The sequence below is a fragment of the Podarcis muralis genome, chromosome 13 (genome assembly GCF_964188315.1).
Source record: "Podarcis muralis chromosome 13, rPodMur119.hap1.1, whole genome shotgun sequence".
Taxonomy (NCBI): domain Eukaryota; kingdom Metazoa; phylum Chordata; class Lepidosauria; order Squamata; family Lacertidae; genus Podarcis; species Podarcis muralis.
In genome coordinates this window covers 21,155,696-21,175,429 of record NC_135667.1, presented here as the reverse complement: position 1 = coordinate 21,175,429, position 19,734 = coordinate 21,155,696, and the positions used below count along the sequence as shown (strand labels likewise).

The 19,734-nt window shown below is 47.8% G+C and overlaps 1 protein-coding gene across 2 annotated transcripts; it reads left to right on the top strand.

The window, feature by feature from the left end:
* Positions 1-576: 576 nt before the first annotated feature.
* LOC114581825 (uncharacterized) lies at positions 577-18,175 on the top strand. 2 transcript variants are annotated; one of them, XM_028702462.2, is made up of 5 exons: positions 577-718; positions 5,462-6,622; positions 12,463-12,589; positions 14,404-14,457; positions 15,085-18,175. In XM_028702462.2, exons 2-5 carry the CDS (start codon positions 5,501-5,503, stop codon positions 16,407-16,409), a joined length of 2,628 nt encoding a protein of 875 aa, XP_028558295.2. In that variant the 5' UTR covers positions 577-718; positions 5,462-5,500; the 3' UTR covers positions 16,410-18,175. The 2 variants fall into 2 exon arrangements, with proteins under 2 accessions (XP_028558295.2, XP_028558296.2); XM_028702463.2 differs by lacking the exon at positions 577-718 and adding an exon at positions 977-1,084.
* Positions 18,176-19,734: the final 1,559 nt, after the last annotated feature.

Sequence of the window (19,734 nt, the reverse complement as noted above, 5' to 3'; positions counted from 1 at the left end):
AAAAGATAACCAAATTATTTTTAATAGCATAAGCTTTTATGGAGTCCATTTAATCAAATGGTCTGTAGTCCAGTGATGAAAGCTTATCATGCCATAATAAATTTGTTAAGTCTTCAAGATGCCACAAGACTTTCCTTTGTAGGGTGAGCTGCAACAGACCCACAGGCCTGTCCCTCTGGAAATGGTTACAAAGGAAGAAATTGCACGATTGTGCCTGAACAAAATGAAGCGTGATCTCCATGGGAGGATGAAAGAACTCCACGCTGGAGAAAGAATTTCCTGTGAGCAGCGTTGAAAAATCTCAGAAGTGAAATATTATTATTATTATTTCTAATGCGTAGGGATTGTATTTCGAAATACGTTTTCCTAGATTAGAAAAAGGTGGGATCGCCCTCCAAAAAACCAATTTGCACACTGGTTCGGCTCCTATAAATCCACGACAAGAGGAAAATGACCATCAACTGGAGGAACATGCATCTGATTTGCGCGTTGATGAGCGGCGGGGGCGAGAGCTGGTCGTCCGAAGCGCGCAAAGGGTTAATGCCCTGGCGCCCACGTGGGGAGGGAGGAAGAGGAGGAGGCGCCTTCCTGCTCCGCCTTTTTTGGGGGAGGAGGGGGGCACGGAAGAGAGAGAGAGGTTCGGGGTTGCAACACCCCCAAGTAGCCGCATCTGGTGCAAGGGGGCGGGAGAGGGAAGACTGGCTCTCCTCGCCGAAGGGTGAGTTGCAGCGGCCGGCCTCCCCATATTGCAAAGCCACGTGCAAAGCGGGGGTGGGGGAGGAGAGGGAGGTGGGTGGGCTGGATTTGGAGGGGGGCTCTTTTCCTGCTCCCCCAAAATCCTAGGTAGATGTCACCGATTGGAAGGGGGGTTGGTTGCTGGCAGCGCAGGGGAGAGCGAGCGGGGAGCGCAACATGAGCCATCGCTTTGCCCCTCCCACCCCCAGCCACATCAAAGAAGCAAAATGGCTGCATTCCCCTTGTCTCAGTTTCGGGGTGGCGGGGGGGGGGGCGAGTCTAGTGGGAGGGCTGGCAAATGCACCAGGGCCTCTCTCTGCCGCGATGGGGTGGAGAGGCAGGGGGAGCTGTGCGTAAGGGCGAAGGGATGGGCTCGGGGGCGGGGGGAAGGCCGGGCAATGAATGGTCAAGGTCCTTCTTTTTTGTTCTTGGGAAGGGTGGTGGTCGCAGGGAGGTGGCCTTTTTTCAGCCACATGGGAGGTGGGGGGGGCAAGACCCTTCTCCTGGGAGAGGGGAAGGGGTTAATCAGGGGAGGGCTGGGCAGAAATGTTTCTGGTAGGAGAAAGAGGACAGGGAGCTAAGATGTGGGTGGCTGGTAGGGGGGTGGAGGGAGGGAGAGGTGGAAAGTTGAGCCATCTGGGAAGGAAGGAGGTTTACAGTTAGAAAGATGGAGGTGGGGGGCTGTTTCTCTGCATCTGATGGTGGGGAGCGGAGTGCACCCCACTCTGTATAGGGGGTGTGGGTGATTGCCTTACCCTGGTCTTTGGGAAGAGGTGGGAGCTTCCTGTTTAGTGGAAGCAGCCTAACAAAAATGACAAGGAGGCTGAACCACCACTTCAGCTCCCCTTCCCCCTTTTTGTGTTAGCACAGTAATCCTTTTGCCAATTAATTAATTAACAGATCAATCAAGTGCTTCGCCCTAATGGTGAACAAATAATGGAATGTCTGGTCTAAGTCCTTCTGTTAAAGTGAGCAGGCAGGCAGTAGTAGATCAACTATGTTCTCACCATTAGTAAACATGCTCATTTCCCCCAAGAGGCCCTGGCTCCTCCCCTCGCTGCCCCCCCCCCCACTTTGGCTGCCACTCTGTGGCTTCTGTGGCATTAGTGTTCATTAGTTAGTGGCCCAGCCATGCAGGGACTGCTTGGATGACTTGCAGTGCAGCTTGGGAATCTTTTGGGCATAGATTTGACTCTAAATATTTGTGCTTCAAGTCTGCTATTATAACTCCCAGGTGAAAAGTCTTTGAAGCTAATTTTGATTCTTCCCAGTGGTTCCAATACTTTGACTCATTTCTTAAAGTCTGCTGTGAAGATTTGTCAGTGTGAATTTTGCAGCTGATACCCATTGGAAGGATGAGTGTCTATTTCTGTTTTTAAGATTGAAATCCCTTTACGTAGAAATTTGTATGTCCAAATCTGCATATGAAAGGTGCTCCTTTTGTAACACATGCTTTGTTTTCCAAAAGATTACTAGTGCTGGTCTTGCTTCTGTATATGCTTTGAAATTTTTAGGGGGGGCGGGCAGATTTGGAAACATCTAGGTCAGGCACGTCCAACTTCCAAGAGACTGCAATCTACTCCCACTATAAATAAGCTGGCACTGATCTACCCATTGGATTGGCCAGAGTTGTTGAGGTTTTTTTAGGGGGGGTGAGCCAAAGTTGTTGAGTTTTTTTGGGGGGTAGATCGCTCAGGATCACGCAAGTCAACCATGTTTGACCACAGACAACACGTGGTCGCCTGGTAGATCTCGATCAACCGGTTGGACATGCATGATCTAGGTGAATCTTTTTAAAGAAATATTGAGGAAAGGGAATCTCCAGTGTTGAATATAGAGTTACTTTAATTGAAAGGGTGCATATGCCAGCATTCCATTTTGGAGTAAAAAAACCCCTGTTTTATCAAATTAATAATCACTTGAAGTTGGCCGTGTCAGGTTTGATGGAAATATGTTGATGAACAGTGTTCGAAATTAGCCAGGCGCCAGGCACATTTTGCTATTGGCCACTTGCAAGAATGAATTTCAGGAACTAAAATGCTTTTTCAGAATGAATTTCAGGAACTAAAATGCTTTTTCTGTGCAGCCTGTGCAAGAGCAGCAAACAGTGTTATAGTTAATTGTTGTATCTTGTCCTCACTTACCCCACCCCACTGCCCTGCTCACGGTTGTGAATAATATTCTTATGTTATGAATGGCCCCTGTCACCACTGAGAAAAAGAATTAGGAAAAGGGCAATATATATGTGAACTGTCCCTGGATAAAACAACTTTTCTTCTTTAAGTTCTCAGAGTTCTTAACCTACCGTAACTCAAGGTTTTCATCTGAACTAGCCAGATGTTTAACTGATAATCACAGTCAGACAGTCATTTGAAAAAAATAAGACTTTAGATCCATCTTGCCCCAAAATGGCAAGTAGACATTCTGTTTTGATGGCTGTAGCCTTGGTTTAAGGAGCCATTTGGCACCTAGCTTATACACCTGAGGATGAACAATACTTTTTCAACACTGGTGGGGGTAGGGGAAAGAAAGATTGCATTTGTTAAAATGAAAAAGTATGGTGAGAGGGTGGGAACATTTCCTAGTAGTTGTCCTTTAGCTAATTGTAAATGTGGAAAGTTTCCATTTTTGTTGCTTTTTTGGAAGTTAGAATTTGGTACATAGTCATCTGTAAGCACAATGTATCGGTTGCTAGTATAAAGTTCCTACATTTCTGTACAACTTACTGTTGCTGCTTACATTTGCTTAGTTTATTGAGCTGTGAGACTGACCACATGCAGAGGTGCGTCATAGTTAATAGGAGGGAATATTTGTGAATATTTTGATGCTGAAGGATGATGGAGGCATTTGTATTTGAGGTAGTTACCAAATGTCAACAGGTGTCACCACCCTAAGGGGAGTAGAGGTGTGTGTGGCGGCGGGGGGGGGGGGGAGAGTTCATCCATGGCCTCATTTGCTTGTAACACTAATCCAAACCACGGCTAAACATGGATGAATGAGTGTGCAGGTACTTGGAGGGGAAATAGTGGCCACGTCTCTCTTCCAGTGGTCCTCCACCTCCTGCACTATACAGAACTAAGCCAGGGTTTGGCTTAGTGTTACAATAAACCCCAGTTCCCCCAGACCAGGCTTTCTCAAACTCAGCCCTCCAGATGCTTTTGGGCTTCAACTCCCATGATCCCTAGCTAGCAGGACCAGTGGTCAGGGATGATGGGAATTGTAGTCTCAAAACATCTGGAGGGCTGAGTTTGAGGAAGCCTGCTCCAGACTAACCATGGGCCAGTAAGCCAATAACAGACCTTTGGCTACAGCTTTTTGGAGCAAGACAAACCATGAGCCCTGGGTTTGGATGTAATGCTAAGTCACACCAAATGGGGTCTGTGTGATCATATGTGACCGAGGACTTAAAACAGAACTGCAAAGAAATTTTGCATAATTTTGAAAATCGGGGGAAATCACCTGAGGTCAAACCCAGTACTCTGAAATTTTAATGTTTAATGGAGTGCAGACATTCCAGCCACTGTGCTATATTGGCTTAATAAGTGGCCTTGGTAAATTATTATCATTCTTTGTACCACCCTATCAGCACTGAGTATGGCACTGTACAAACAAATGGGAACTTGAGCCTCTGAAAAGAAGAAAGAGAGAGAGAGAGAGAGACTGAAGCAACAGCAGCAGAGCCATGAAGTCTGCTGCTTTCATTGGGCAAGTAGCTAAATGGCAAAAGAATGGCACTTCCTGGCCTTGCTATAGCCTCCAGAGTGCTGCACCGTATTTCCAAGCTGGGAAAATACATTGCGTTGTGTTGCAGTAGATGTACTTGCCGTTCTCTTATCCATCTGGCCAGAAGACACAGAACCTGATCTACATGTTCAGAAAAAGAGACCCTGCGAAGGCTGTCCCGTTGTGGAATGCTGTGGGTGGAGGTGTTGCATGTTTGAATGCGCACCGTAATAAGAAATTCCCTAGGCACAGAACAGAGAAGGCTGGGCTATAATAACTCTTCTGTCTAACGTTCCAGTATCCAGGGACATGGTGTTTTTGGCCTTGGGGAATCACTCCATAGTACGATTTCCTACCTGCCTCTTGAAGAGGTGCAGTATGTGGGCTGGGTGAAGATTCTAAATGTGCAGAGTGGCTCAGAGTGAGAGAGCCATGAGTGAAGCAGAGAGACGGTGGCTGTGTATCTCTCTTCTGGAATCTTAACAGGGAGGAGATTTTACTGATGGCCATCCTAACAATTTCTCCCTGGGCCTTTTGCGGTGGAGTTAGGGGTGGCTGTGTAAGGAAGATGTTCCTCAACACCGGCTGTTTTCCCCCTCAACTTCCCCCCTTCCTCTGTTCCCCCCTTTTCTAATGGACTGCAATGTTTCATTAATGAATCAGTTATATGTTTTGAAGTAGCCCGCATTAGTGAGTGGCAGATTATTATTATTATATGCAAAACTATATAATTATAAATACAAAAACTGGGCAGCTGGTACCTTCTTAGAAGAGGTGTTCCCTCTTCCCTCACACACATGAGGGAACGTTTTACCTAAGATGGCCCCCCTCTGGCACGTGCATCGCATCACCTAAAAACAAAAGTGTTTTGTTTTTCTTCAGAACTCTTGCTCTTACTCATATACCCAATTCAGGAAAATGACTTTCAATTGATTTAATGGCTCAGGTTTCTTAAAACTGGGTGATAGCCTTTCTTTTTTTTCCTTCCCCCACCCCCTTTCAGGGAGACAACGCCCCCGTAAACACTTCCTAGTTTCCCGCCATGTTTGCGTGTGAGACTTGGGGCCTCGGTGGCCAGACCTCCGTCTACAACTGGGAGAAGTCGGCCTACCTTTTGGAAGACAAAATGGAGCCCGAGCAGGGATCGGGAGAGCTGGATCTCCATTTTAAAGTGCTGCTTGAGCAAGGGGTCTATCCGGAAATCACGATTGAGGAGGAGGAGGAAGAAGAGGAGGAGGAACCGGAAGCGGAGGCGGAAGTCGTGGTGGAAGCGGAAGGAGAGGAAGAGCAGGAGGAGGAAGAGGAAGAAGTAGAGGGAGAAGAAGAGGAGGAGGAAGAAGAAGAAGAGGAGGAGGAGGAGGAGGAAGAAGAAGGAGGAGGAGAGGAGGAGGAAGAAGATGAGGATGAGGAGAATCCAACGGGGCCGGTACGAGAGGCTGTGGGAGCAGAGGAAGGAGATGACTCCCTACTTGTGGTGTGCACTGGGACTGTGGAGGAACTTCTGGGCTTGGAAGTGCCACCCGCCGCTGAGCCAGAGGCCCTAGAAGAAGCCCCACAACCTCAGCGCTGGGAAGTCCAGTGGGAGGAGGTGTCTCAGGCCCCACGAGCTCCGCCTCCTGCAACTGTGCAGCAGCCGCCGCCACCACCACCAACGCAAGATGCTTCCCCAGCGACTGAGGCAGCACCCATGAACATTGAGTCGGGGGCCTTCTCTACCACGGCATTAGAGCCAGCGGAGAACCCTGCCTCCTCCCCATGGAGAGCTCCATACACAGAGGAGAGCCAGCAAGAAACCCAGCCCAGTACCCCAGGCAACGCGGACCGAGGGAGCATCGGTAAGACGCGGACGTCCACCTCGGGAGTGGGCGGCTTCACCCTAGAGACGGCCCGCCGGCGTTTCCGGCAGTTCTGCTACCAAGAGACGGAGGGGCCGCGGAAGGCTTGCGGTCAGCTCTGGGAGCTTTGCAACCACTGGCTGAAGCCGAAGAACCGCACCAAGGAGCAGATTCTGGACGTCCTGATCCTGGAGCAGTTCCTGGCGGTCCTCCCTCCGGGGATTCGGAGCCGCGTGTGGGAATGCAGCCCGGACACTTGCGCACGGGCCGTGGCCCTGGCAGAGGAGTTCCTGTCGAAGCAGCAGGAGGCGGAGAGAGCAGAAGAGGAGGTGAGATGGTTTTCGTCCCCCACCCCCTTTCTCATCCCATACGCCACCCCCAAGGACAATCTTGTGGCTCACGGATGGGACAAGTTTCTTTGTGAGGGCTGACCTGCTGAGATGGGCCCATAACTATGGCGGAGATGGGAGGGAAATGGCGGTGGGGTGCTAGCAACAGATGGGGGGCAGGTGTGACGGGCACATTTTGTCCTTGGGGCATGGGCTGCCTTTACAATGTTGTTATTGCTGTGGCGAATGGTTATTTTATTTATACAAAAAGATTTATATACAATTTGATAAGAAAAACCTCAGCAGTTTACATAAGGTGATATAAAATCTCTGTTTAAAGATGACATATTTGTTTTCCAGCTAAGGCTCTCAAAATCGTGTACAATCAGCCTTGCAAACATTTTTTAAAAAAATATAAATAGTATAAAACAACAACAACAACAATTTTATTATTTGTACCCTGCCCATCTGAACAGGTTGCCCCAGCTACTCTGTGTGGCTTCCAGCGAATATAAAAACATAATAAAACATTAAACATTAAAAATTTTCTTATAAAGGGCTGCCTTCAGATGTCTTCTAAAAGTTGCATAGTATTTATTTCCTCGACATCTGACTGGATGGCATTCCGCAGAGCAGATGCCACCACCAAGAAGGCCATCTGCCTGGTTCCCTGTAACTTCACGTCCCACCAGAAGGCCCTCTGAGCTGGACCTCAGTGTTTGGGCTGAAAGCTCCTATGATAAAACAATCAAACAATGGGAGTATGTATTTTGCGCTAAGTCCCCAAAGCACAGCAAAGTCCCCAAAGCTTTTATTTACTTCTGGAATGCCAGGAGGGAGAGAGGAGTAAAACATTTAGCCTGTGGAAGGGCGTTTTGGAACAATCACCAAAAAACCTCTGCCTTGTTGGTAAGCTAGTTTAGTTTCTGGATAATTTGGACCCATCCGTAGCATTTTGTCAGCTGAACTTAATACTTTGGATAGGTTCATACAGGATGAGGCCCATGACCTGATAATGCCCAGGATCCAGGCCTTCAGATTCTAAGTTTGTAATTCTATATTCACCTTACGAAAGATCACAGGGCAGTGACCTGAAAATGAGCTTTTTCCACCACTGCCCCTGCACTGGGGAATATCCTTCCCTCTGCCATTTGTGAGGCATCACCTGTCGTCTGCTTCAGGTGTCTTATAAAGAAGATGTGCCTTTTTTGCTCAGGCTTTCTCTGACCCATAGGATTGGATCTTCCTATGACCAAATTCTTGTTCTTATAATACTACAGCATGTTGCATCTTTCTTTATTGGATACTGGTTTTTTTAATGTTTTGTATTTTTTTTAAAAAAATGTTTTGTATTTGCATACTAGGGACGCGGGTGGCGCTTTGGGTAAAAACCTCAGCGCCTAGGACTTGCCGATCGCATGGTCGGCGGTTCGAATCCCCGCGGCGGGGTGAGCTCCCGTTGCTCGGTCCCAACGCCTGCCAACCTAGCAGTTCGAAAGCACCCCCGGGTGCAAGTAGATAAATAGGGACCGCTTACTAGCGGGAAGGTAAACGGCGTTTCTGTGTGCGGCTCTGGCTCGATGTCACGCTGGCCACGTGACCCGGAAGTGTCTGCGGACAGCGCTGGCCCCCGGCCTCTAGAGTGAGATGGGCGCACAACCCCAGAGTCTGTCAAGACTGGCCCGTACGGGCAGGGGTACCTTTACCTTTACCTTTATTTGCATACTGCCTAGAGATCTTTAAATATTAAGCAGTTTAGAAATGCTTATAAATTTAGGGAGCCCTATTCGAATTCAGTAAGGTTGAGCAGACATGTTTAGTGGGTGTGGGGAACCTCCAGGCCACCGGCCAATGAGGCCATCTCCTCCCACCTGGGTGACGTCAGCTGATAGGCAGTGGGCCTGGTTCGATCCTGCTGTTTTCTCCAGCATATTCTCTGCAGGGAATGCACAGGTGAAGCAGACCCCTCCCTTCACCCCATAGGTCAGCTTTGACAGGTGGGTGAGACCACACGCCTATCAGTCGCTTGACATCCTCATGACGCCCCCTGCCACAGTTGCCCCAATCCTGTTGTATAGGATTGCACGGTAAAATTGCCAAGGCAGTGGCTTCTTCCTCATTACCTGCATCAAAACGTGGAGCCGGGTTTTGGAAAGGAGCTGAAATGCTTGGTAATTGAAACAGAGCCATAGCTTGGTTGCTTTAATTTCTGCCCTTTGGTGTAATTAAAATGTGGAGATGGTTTGGGACGTGGGAAACTTTTATGCACCGTGGCCAGAATATTTGTCACTGTAGCCCAGTATTGTCACCTCTGACTTAGCAGAGGCTCTCTGGGGTCTCAGGTGACAGGTCTCTTCTGCATCACCTTCTATGAGGTTTGTTTGTTTTTCAATCAAGATGCCAGGGAGCTCTTCCACTAAGGTTTTCATTGCTGCCATTATTATTATTATTATTATTATTATTATTATGCTTCTTTTAAAAAAATTGCTATGTTTTCATTATTTCCCATAATACATGATATATTCCATATTTTCTGCCTTGGCTGGTGCAGTTGTCGAATTTTTAGCCTTCTCAGAACTAGTCGTTACAGAGGAGTCATGGCTACCTCCAATAACAGCAGCCCTTGTGTCTTGTCTCCTTACTTCTTCTGGTATTGGCTAGCAATACAAAATGGCAGACATGACGTCACATCGTTCCAAGTCTTCCCACTCGCCCTAAGTAGCAGCCAGCAAAGTGGAACCAGAACAGGCCAAATTCAAACAGTGTTGATGTCACAACACAGGCCTTCTGTGGACATTACATTATATTAGGCATTGCAGAGGATGGAGATGTTTTGTAGGGAGAGGGACTGCTGCTTTCTGAGGCGCCTAGCGGGTGTCTTCCTTAACAGTAGAGTAATCGCAAATAACTGGGATTCCAGGAGTATGGAATCAAGGTCAAAGGGTGTGAATGGCAGCACTATGTTTGTCCTGCTCTTGTTAACATTAAATGGTCTTCTGCCTCCCTCCTTAGTGTCCCTCAGGGCTTGCCTTCCATTCAGCCATGCAGGGCAGTTTACCTCAAGGAGTGGTGACTTTTAGGGCTACCATCAGGTACAGTGGTACCTCGCAAGACGAATGCCTCGCAAGATGAAAAACTCGCAAGATGAAAGGGTTTTTGGTTTTTTGAGTTGCTTCACAAGACGAATTTCCCTATGGGCTTGCTTTGCAAGACGAAAACGTCTTGCAAGTTTGTTTCCTTTTTCTTAAAACCGTTAATACCCAGGGTGCATTGCTTGAAGAGGTGTAGTTGTACGCCTTTTTTGAGGTTTTTGAAGACTTTGGTGATTTTTGAAGCTTTTCCAAAACTTCTTTTGAAACCGTGCTTCGCAAGACGAAAAATTCGCAAGACGAAAAACTCGCAGAACGAATTAATTTCGTCTTGCGAGGCACCACTGTATTTGGAGAGAGAGGCAATTTTTCCAGGGAATTCCCCCCTCCCCATTTTGCAAGTTGATTTGTAAACAATGAATGGGTGCCAGTTGCAAATAAGTATTTGCAAGTGTGGCTGTTTAGAAGGTTTTTTTTAAATAAATAAATAAATAAATATAGCTTTGTTTACCAAACACAAGTCAAATAAACATGCTAAATTAGATTGCTCTCTAGGGTATCAGGAAATTTTCTGATGCAAACTGGAAATTCTCCAACACAAATTGCCCTAATTTACAAAGGAAGATATCCCCCCCCCCCCCCGTTTTAAATTTTCAATTTTCTGGAAAATCTGTGTTGCTGGGTGACACTAAAGAGAACAAATTGTCAATAGTTTTGTTTATTTTTATAGTTTTCCAGCTTGAGCTTTGTGCGTGAGGCACCAAAATATATTGAATCATCTCCAAAGTCTCACGTCTCTTTATTCCTTCCTCTGGCCATTCAGACTCCTCTCTTATTTTCAGGACCTCAAGGCAGCCTCTACAAACCCAGCTCTCAATTCAGAGCTGCGCCTCTTATCTCTTATTCCCAGCTTTCCCTCTTCAGTCCTCCTGGTCTCCTACAAACACTGTTACGGCTGCCTACAAACCCCAGAGGACTTTTGCACCTGCCGCTCACAGCGGATTCACCGAAATCCACACAAAGGCTTTTGGGAGTTGTAGTCCTGCAGCCCAGAAACAAAGGGTTTCCTCCTAGTCGCTGGCCATCTGCCATTCTCCACAAGCCAACACTGTGGGCAAGATGTCTCCTCTCCCAGGCTGGGGCATATTGGGGGGAAAGAAAAGAGCTGTTTGCTAAGAGAGCCCCCCCCCCTTGCAGTCAGGAATTGTGACTCTGCATCAGAAATGATGGATTTGCACCAGTCATTTGTGTGATTTGACAGAAGGGCACAACTGGCATAATTCTCTCTGTGTGTGCAGGTTTCCTGCAGGAAATCAAGAAGCAGATGGAGAACACACAAAAGGCAGAGTTTTGCCTTCCAATTCTTAGGATATGAAGCAAAGAAGCCCCAGCCTTTTCCTCCACCCTTCCAGAGTTCTGAAATCTGCATGGCAATGAAATGCAGAATATGGACTTTAACATAGCATTTGTTAGCCCTAGCAAAAATTCCAGGATCTCAATTCTGGCTTGTTCTTTGTGTTCTGTTTGTGTGTATTTATCGTGCTAATATTATTTTGTGAGCCACCTTGAGGGCGATGTATCGCGTTCAACTCTAGGCTGAGGAATATTGGTTCATGGAGTAGCTGTCCTATTGTCTCTAAAAACCATCCTAATGAAGCTGCCTTGGCGCATCCTAGAAGAGCACTTATAAAATCTACATTTCCAAAAGAACTCATAAGGGTGGAATTGCTATCAGCGGAATCACATGTTATAATTTGCTGGGTTGTTAATCTTTAGACTGCTGGTAGGGGAATTCATATCTGAGTGAAATGCCTACTCCCAAATTTCCTGCTCTTCTCTGTATATTATTATTATTATTATTATTATTATTATTATTATTATTATTATTATTAAAATTTGTATACCACCCTTCATCTATAGATATCAGGGCAGTTCACAGAATAAAAATACAAGATAAAAGCACAAATAATCTGGGATATCCCCCTGCTTGCAGTGTAAAATGGTACAGTCTAGTAAGAACTGTACCATAGAGTTCTGCTTTTCGTGCAGCTCTTAATGAATCAAGGCAGAGCTAAAAACATTATTAAAGCCAAACCTTAGTACATGGGATGGCAGCTGGATTTAGTTGCTTTCCTTCCCCCCCCCCAAAAAAAAAACAATATTACAGTCGTACCTTGGTTTTTGAACAGCTTAGTTCTCAAACATTTTGGCTCCTGAACGTTACAAACCAGGAAGTGACTGTTCTGGTTTGCGAACTATTTTTGGAAGCCGAACGTCTGATGGGGCTTCCGCGGCTTCTGATTGTTTGCCGGAGCTTCCTGAAGCCAATCGGAAGCTGCACTTTGGTTTTTGAACGTTTTGCAAGTCGAACCGACTTCCAGAATGGATTCTGTTTGACTTCTAAGGTACGACTGTACTGATTTATTAATCACTTTCTAAACAACCATCTCAAGGTGATATACACTACAGATCATTAAAAATGGTGAATTAAAAACCATACAAAATAGACACTTGTGGCAAAGACCCACTTAGCCAGCTGGGAAAGCCCGTCGGAACAAAGATGTCTGCAGGTGTTTCTGGAAAGTTCCGCTAGTGAGCACCTGTCTTACCTGGACAGGAATGCTGTTCCACAGAACAGAGGCACCCATGCTAAAAGCCCTACTTTTTTGTCCGTTCGTTTGTTTAGCTAGTTTAACATTAAACAGTCTTTGATCGATCTTTTTGTCGAATGTGTCTCTCTGCTTATTTCAGGATTCAGACCTATTTGAGGAGGTGGTTGTGAATTTCCCCGATGATGACCAAGCCTTATCAGATGCCGAGCAGGGAGATGCATGCATGGAGGCCGAGCAGAGGGGCGATGTGGATATCTGTTTGCTGGGTAAGAATCCTCGCTTCTCTGTGCTTAGCTCAGGCTTCCTCAGCCTCGGCCCTCCAGATGCTTTGAGACTACAATTCCCATCATCCCTGACCACTGGTCCTGCTAGCTAGGGATCATGGGAGTTGTAGGCCAAAAACATCTGGAGGGCCGAGGTTGAGGAAGCCTGGCTTAGCTCCTTGACCTACTTCTCTTTGGTACACAAATGCCTTTATCTATTATGTATGCCAAGGGTGTTGTTGAACTTCAGCTCCCATCATTCCTGACTATTCATTATACCCGACTGCTGACCTTGCTGGCTGGGGCTGATGGGAGTTCACAACTTCTTGAAAGCCACAAACTCCCCACCCTTGAGCTAAACATTTATTCTCACCCTACTTTCAAGGTTAAGGTGATGGCTAGCATCACACCCAGATGGTTGAGATTATCCTCCAAACTGTGGCTTGGATTATCAGACGTAAGTTTCCTCCCTCCTTCCTTTGTGAGCTTAATTTCACTCTCTGGTTTCATACAAACCACTTTGCTGTGTCACCCAAATCATCCAAACCAGATTGTGCAAACCATTGGGCTGCTGCCTGCCAGAGCTGAAAACTGTAGTTTGAAGTGAGTTTCTGGTTTGAGCAGGTTTGTTGTTAGGTCTTTGAGCCTTAATTGAACTCCAGTAAAGTTTTTTTTAGTAGCCCACAGACCTTCAAATTCCAAAAACAAATATGTGATTCTATACAACTGGTAGAAAAGAAACACAAAAGATACGAGAAAGCATGCTAACAGTACACTTTTCAGTGAGATGTTTAAATAAACATCAACATTGAAAGCAGTACCCCACAGCAATTCTTGGAAAGCTGCATATGGATCTCTATAGCTTTTGCACATTTTGCAACTGGTTCACTTCTATGAGGCTGTGTATCTACAACCAGAAAGATTGTATTATATAACCCTTGAAGACCTTTCTGGGAAGGAAACAGTCTAGGGGCAAATAAATCTGGGTCTTTTTGTTTCTGTAAAAATGACACAGTAGTAACACGTGTAGTACACTTTCTACTTGAAAGTGAGAGCCAGTGTGGTGTAGTAGTTAAGAGTGGTAGACTCGTAAGCTGGTTAACCCGGTTCGCTTCCCCGCTCCTCCACATGCAGCTGCTGGGTGACCTTGGGCCAGTCACACTTCTTTGAAGTCTCTCAGCCCCACTGACCTCACAGAGTGTTTGTTGTGGGGGAGGAAGGGAAAGGAGAATGTTAGCCGCTTTGAGACTCCTTCAGGTAGTGATGATGAAGAAGAAGAGTTTGGATTTGATATCCTGCTTTATCACTCCCCTTCAGGAGTCTCAAAGTGGCTAACATTCTCCTTTCCCTTCCTCCCCCACAACAAACACTCTGTGAGGTGAGTGGGGCTGAGAGACTTCAAAGAAGTGTGACTGGCCCAAGGTCACCCAGCAGCTGCATGTGGAGGAGCGGAGACACGAATCCGGTTCCCCAGATTAGGAGTCTACCTCTCTTAACCACTACACCAAGCTGGCTCTGATAATGCGGGATATCAAATCCAGACTCTTCTCTACTTTCCAAGGCCATACAGACGATCACAGTTCTCAAGGTCCCTTGCCTCAGGTGCATTAGAGATCCTCTTCAGTTGTCAGTCTGTACTGTAGACCTGTTTCAATGAATTTCTTTTGTAGTTCTGGGGCACTTGTAGGATGGAGTTAAACGTATCCAGATGAAGGCATATCAGTACTCTGTCCAAAAAACATCCTGTTATACTGTGTGGATGTGTGTGACGGAAGGCATGTCACAGTTGGACCTGACTCTTTTCTTTCCCTGCACAGGTTCTTCTGACACCGAAGCAACATGGGATTCTTCAGCCGATGAAGGAGGCTCAGGTGGGTCTTGCAGGTGGCAAGCAGCATCTTAGAAGATGCATTTTCTAATGATGGAGAGAGAAGGGGAAACGTGTCTTCGAAGGCAGTGCTTGCTGTGAAAAACACACAAATCATGTTGAAGCAATTAGCATTATTTATCTATCCTCTTTTTTCCTCTCTTTTGTATGCCGACTTAATCCAGTTACGGCACAATCTTATTCATGTTTGCTCTGAAGTAAATCCCGCTGTACCTTGGTTCTCGAACACCTTGGTACGTGTACGTTTTGGCTCTCGAGCACCACAAACCCGGAAGTAAATGTTCTGGTTTGCAAACGTTCTTTGGAACCCGAACATCTGACATTGCTTCTGCGGCATCCAATTGAGTGCAGGAAGCCCCTGCAGCCAATTGGAAGCCGTGCCTTGGTTTTTGAATGTTCCGGGACGGATTACGAACCAAGGTATGACGGTATTCAGTGGGACTTGCTGCCAGATAATAGTGAACAGGACTGCAGGGCTTAAACCTCTATCTAAAACACATTCATTGATCGACTATCGTTGCTTTAATTGAGCGACAGCTCTAGAATTCATACCTATGAAATTTGTGAATTTTCTCTTGCCTTCCCCCCCCCCCCCAACCACCCAAACCAGGTGCCAGGACTCCCAGCAGAGCAGACCCCCAGTTTGAATTTGGAGAAAGGCTCAACGGGATGGTGCAACACCTGAACCCAAAGCGGATCCGAGTGAGAGAGAAACGCCACCCCTGCATTGAGTGCGGGAAGCGGTTCCGGTGCCAATCCGAGCTGGCCTTGCACCAGAAAGTTCACACCAGGCCAAAGTCCTACCACTGTGCCGAGTGCGGAAAGCAGTTTGGCCGTTCCTCGCACCTCACCAGGCACCAGAAGACGCACATGGGCGAGGAGTGCCACCTTTGCACAGAGTGCGGCAAGAGGTTCCGGTGGTCGACGGAGCTCGCCATCCACCAGAGGATCCATGCAGGCGAACAGCCGCACTTCGCCATGGACACCGAGGCGCTGTTCCAGTGGCCGCCGGAATTCACAATGCACCAGAGCCTTTTCACAGGCGAGAAGACCCCTCCGGCTGCCGACTGTGCCAAGCCGCACACCGTCAAGAAGCCCCACCTCTGCCCCGAGTGCGGGAAAGGGTTCCGGTGGCCGTCGGAGCTGGCCACGCACCAGAAAACCCACAACAAAAACAAACACTACCTCTGCGCCGAGTGCGGGAAAGGGTTCCAGTGGCCGTCGGAGCTGGCGGCGCACCAGAGAATGCACACCGGCGACAACTCCCCGCTCGCCGCCGACTGCAGGAACGGCAACGGGCAGTTGCCCTCTCTGGGCGCCTACCTGGGAGGCCACGTGGCCGAGAAGCGCCACGTCTGCGGGGAGTGCGGCAAAGCGTTCCGGTGGCCGTCCGAACTTGCCACGCACCAGAGAATCCACACGGGGGAGAAGCGCTATTTCTGCACCGAGTGTGGCAAAGGGTTCATCTGGCCGTCGGAGCTGGCCGCCCACCAGCGAACCCACACCGAGAAGGAGTCCTACCAGTGCATGGAGTGCGGGAAGATATTCCACGACCTGTACGGGCTCACCAGGCACCAGAAGACCCACCTGGGGAGCAAGGTCTACCCCTGCGCCGAGTGCGGGAAAACCTTCACCCGGCAGTCTCACCTGACCCGCCACCGGATCACGCACACCGGGGAGAGGCCCTACCCCTGCGTCGAGTGCGGGAAAAGGTTCGGCCGGCAGTCTCACTTGACGCGCCACCTGAGAATCCACACCGGGGAGAGACCGTACCAGTGTGGGGAGTGTGGGGTGAGGTTCCGGCGAAGGCACAGCATGATCTACCACCAGAGGATCCACTTGAGAGAGGCCAACGGCGGAGCGGACATGCCAAACATGCCTGACATGGAGAACCTTGATGACGACCTCCAGAGCCCCATCCATGTAACAATCTGAAATTTGGATGCTAGGTGGGTAGGGGAGGAACCTTTGGATGGGTGAGTCGGACAATGCGCACAGAATCTGGCCGCCCGAGTCCTTTCCACGCAGAGCAGAACGGAGAAAGGTTGCCGCTCGGTGTGACTGCCCCACCTGGTCAGAGACACAAGTGCCTCAGAGCTCCTTGTGGTACAGCAGTGGACAGCCAGCCTTGTTGGATCACGTTGCAAAGGATTCTGGGACAGGGACGCCCACACACCCATCTCTGATCATGTGCTACTTTCCTGTCGCCCAAAATTTGGGGCAACTGTTTGGGACACTTGTGTGGCCAGGTTCAGCCCCGCTGCACTAACTCTAGATTTTGCCCCCATGTAGCATTTACAGGGAGCACTTAAAATCTGTGGGGAGGTTGGGGGGGGGAGTCTCCCTTGCTACCTGCAGCAGCTAGAACACTACTGTCCATTTCCTGAATCATGTGACAGAAGCCTTCCTCCCCGCCTCTCCCAGCTAGTTCTGCCCTCCTGTTTGACTGCTTTGCCACACACAGTGAGTTGAATCAGTGGGTCCACACCATGAGAGGACTGTGAAGGGTGACTTTGTATGCTGTGGAGCCAAAGGACGGCTTGGTGTCTGCGTGGCACAAGGCGCCTTTGCTTTCCGAGCGTTCCATGTGCAAAAGGGAGAGAATTTGGGCAAGCTCTGCTTCTCTGGTTGCAGCACTAGGGAAAACAGCACCTTCCCTGATTCCCCCACAGAGCCTGGTTCTGGATGAAATCTGGCAAATTCCCAATAACAGTTTCTCTTTCCTTCCTACTTCCCCTCCCTTATGGAAAGATTCCGACTAATAAATCTGATTTTTAAAAGAGCCTGAAGCAGGAGTGATCCTTCCTTGTCATCAGCGGTACTTTTCCAGGGCTGGCCCAAGACACTTTGCTGCCCAAGGCAAGGGACAAAGTCGCCGCCTCCCATGCCAGTTAGGCTGGAGGTTGCATCTTGCTCCAGCACTGGCAACAGGACAGCATCCTGCATACCTGAGGGCAGCAGATTAGCTTGGGTGTGTGGCACACAGCGCTGCCTGCTCCCCACCCCTCTTTATCTGCCACCTGAGGCAGTTGTTTCATGCTGCCTAACAGCAGGGCTGGCTGTGTAACTTTTCCCCTCCAGAGCACTTTTTGAAAGGCACTTCTATTTCCTCCTTCCCTTCTTGGAAATCAAGGGGGCAAGGTTTCCTTCTTAGGGGACGGGGGCTATTTTACAGCCTTATATAAGTGGCTGTTTTTAAGAGGTTTCAGCAGAAAATCAGTACAACCACCCTGGGTTAAATGCTGGAGAGGAAGACAAAGGCATCCTGATCTATGTTAAATAGGGCTTTTACTCCTCAGTAAGTGCATTTGGGATTGCAGCCTAAGAAAGCAGATCTTTGTAGATGAACAGGGAGGAATTGGGGTGTGCCTAGGCCTGCTGCCTTTTCTGAGCAGGGAGGGACATTTTGAGCTTGAACTTGGCTTTGCCTCACAAATAACCCCACAACGGTTGGAATCTAGGAGAAGGCCCGTGTCCCATTATAGGCTTCAGGTTCTCTCTTTGTTGACCCTTGGTGAAGGAAAGAGGAGAGTGTATTCCTGCCCCGGCGCACCCCTCCCACCCACCCCCACAAAAAAAACTTTAGCTGCATTTCTTCTTTTCCTCTTTTGGATCCACATTTGAGGCTCTGAACCTCCTAAAGAAGCAAGAACGAACTCATTTTTGGAAATAACTTAAAAATAAATGGTTTCTACAAACGGCTTCTTGTGTGCAATTTTCTGTCTTGTGGAGGAGGGAAGTAGCACCAGGTTTTTCCCCGCCTCAGAATCCAGACTTACAGTTAGCACAAGATTTCTTATAAAAATCTCTAATAGGACTCTGAGCAGCAGGTAGGGAAATCTTTCAGCTAGAGGACTGCGTGCTGGCGGGGGTGGGCCAGAGTTAAAAGTGCGAAGAGCAATAAATGTGAATTCTGTCTTCGTATGGTCTGCTCGTTTCTGCACTGGCACTCCCCTCTCTATCTTCAATCCAGGGAAGCAAGGAGCATTATCAGAGTTCAAGGAAACCTTCCAGCCAGGGCAAAAACACTTGAGGTTCCTATTGGGCCTCAACACTTAAGTGACAAATTTCAAGTGATTGGCCATATTAGGTGTAACTGTTCCTAACTCCAGGAACTGGAGGCCATCGGCTTATGGCCCAAACAAGTGACCCTCTGGCCTAGCCCATGCTCCTGGCCCTCCACTTGGGTAGTTGTTGGCATGTGTCTGTCTCAAAAGACAATGGAGCGCCCCTCTAGGGGTGAAGTCAAACCAGGGTGGTAGCACTGAAGTGAACCCCTGGGGCACAAGCCTGGGCAGTGTGTATGGAGGTCCTGGGCTGCCCAGATGACAAGATCCATCTCTCGGCCTTGCTGATGTGCTCCAAAGGAAAGCAGAGCAATATGTTTGGCACCAGCTTGGCTGCAGGAGTTGCCGGAAGGAGGCGTACAAGCTGCCATCCTACCCTCGTGGGACTCTACTCCAGATTTGTGTAGGGTCCACTCCTTAGCCTTTTCTTCTCCCAACGATATCCCGCAAGGCATCAGAGGTTTATGGTCTGAGTTGTCCTCCTAGATGGGCTACCTTCCCAGGTTAGCGAGCCCCATCCGCCCCTCAAATGAAGATCAGTAAACAATCTTAATAATAAACTTATAAAGTTTCATTTATGACATGCTTTCCTATTATAGTATTCAAAAAGCCTTCTACAACAATTGAAACCACAAATCATAAGCAGCTCACAAAATCCTAAAAACACTAAATCTATCAAAGAAACATGTACGGTCAATAGGAACGTGCTTAAAAAGGATTGTTTTTGCCTGGTGCCTAAAGCTGTACAGCATAATGAAGGTGCCAAGTGAACCTTCCTGGGGAGAGTTCCATAAATGGGCAGCCACTGCGGAAAAGGCCCATGTCTAATGTTGCCACCCTCCAGACCTTTTGTGTTTCCTCACTAGGGACCAGAACTAGAGGACTTACAAATAACTTTTGGCAACTTTGTATTATGTATCAACAACATTCAGAAGTGACTCCTCCAAGTCTAATATTCCTAACCCATATCCATTTTTAATTAGATAAACCTGTTTATTGCAATAAATAAATAAACCTTATCTATTGCAATAGATAAATAAACCTGTTTATTGCAATAGCATTTTCTTGTGGGTATAGGTGCTTAGGATCGCAGCTGCAACAACAACAACAACAACAATTTATTTATATGCCACCCATCTGTCTGGGTTAGCCCAGACACTCTCTGAGCGGCTTCTAACAAATGAAAACACAAT

What these genes read in the sequence shown, in the direction of transcription:
- LOC114581825 (XM_028702462.2), top strand. Translation starts at nt 5,501, where the DNA reads ATGTTTGCGTGTGAGACTTGGGGCCTCGGTGGCCAGACCTCCGTCTAC. An exon ending in CGGAGAGAGCAGAAGAGGAG is followed by an intron (nt 6,623 to 12,462) that starts GTGAGATGGTTT and finishes TGCTTATTTCAG; the next exon opens with GATTCAGACCTATTTGAGGA. An exon ending in AGCCGATGAAGGAGGCTCAG is followed by an intron (nt 14,458 to 15,084) that starts GTGGGTCTTGCA and finishes CACCCAAACCAG; the next exon opens with GTGCCAGGACTCCCAGCAGA.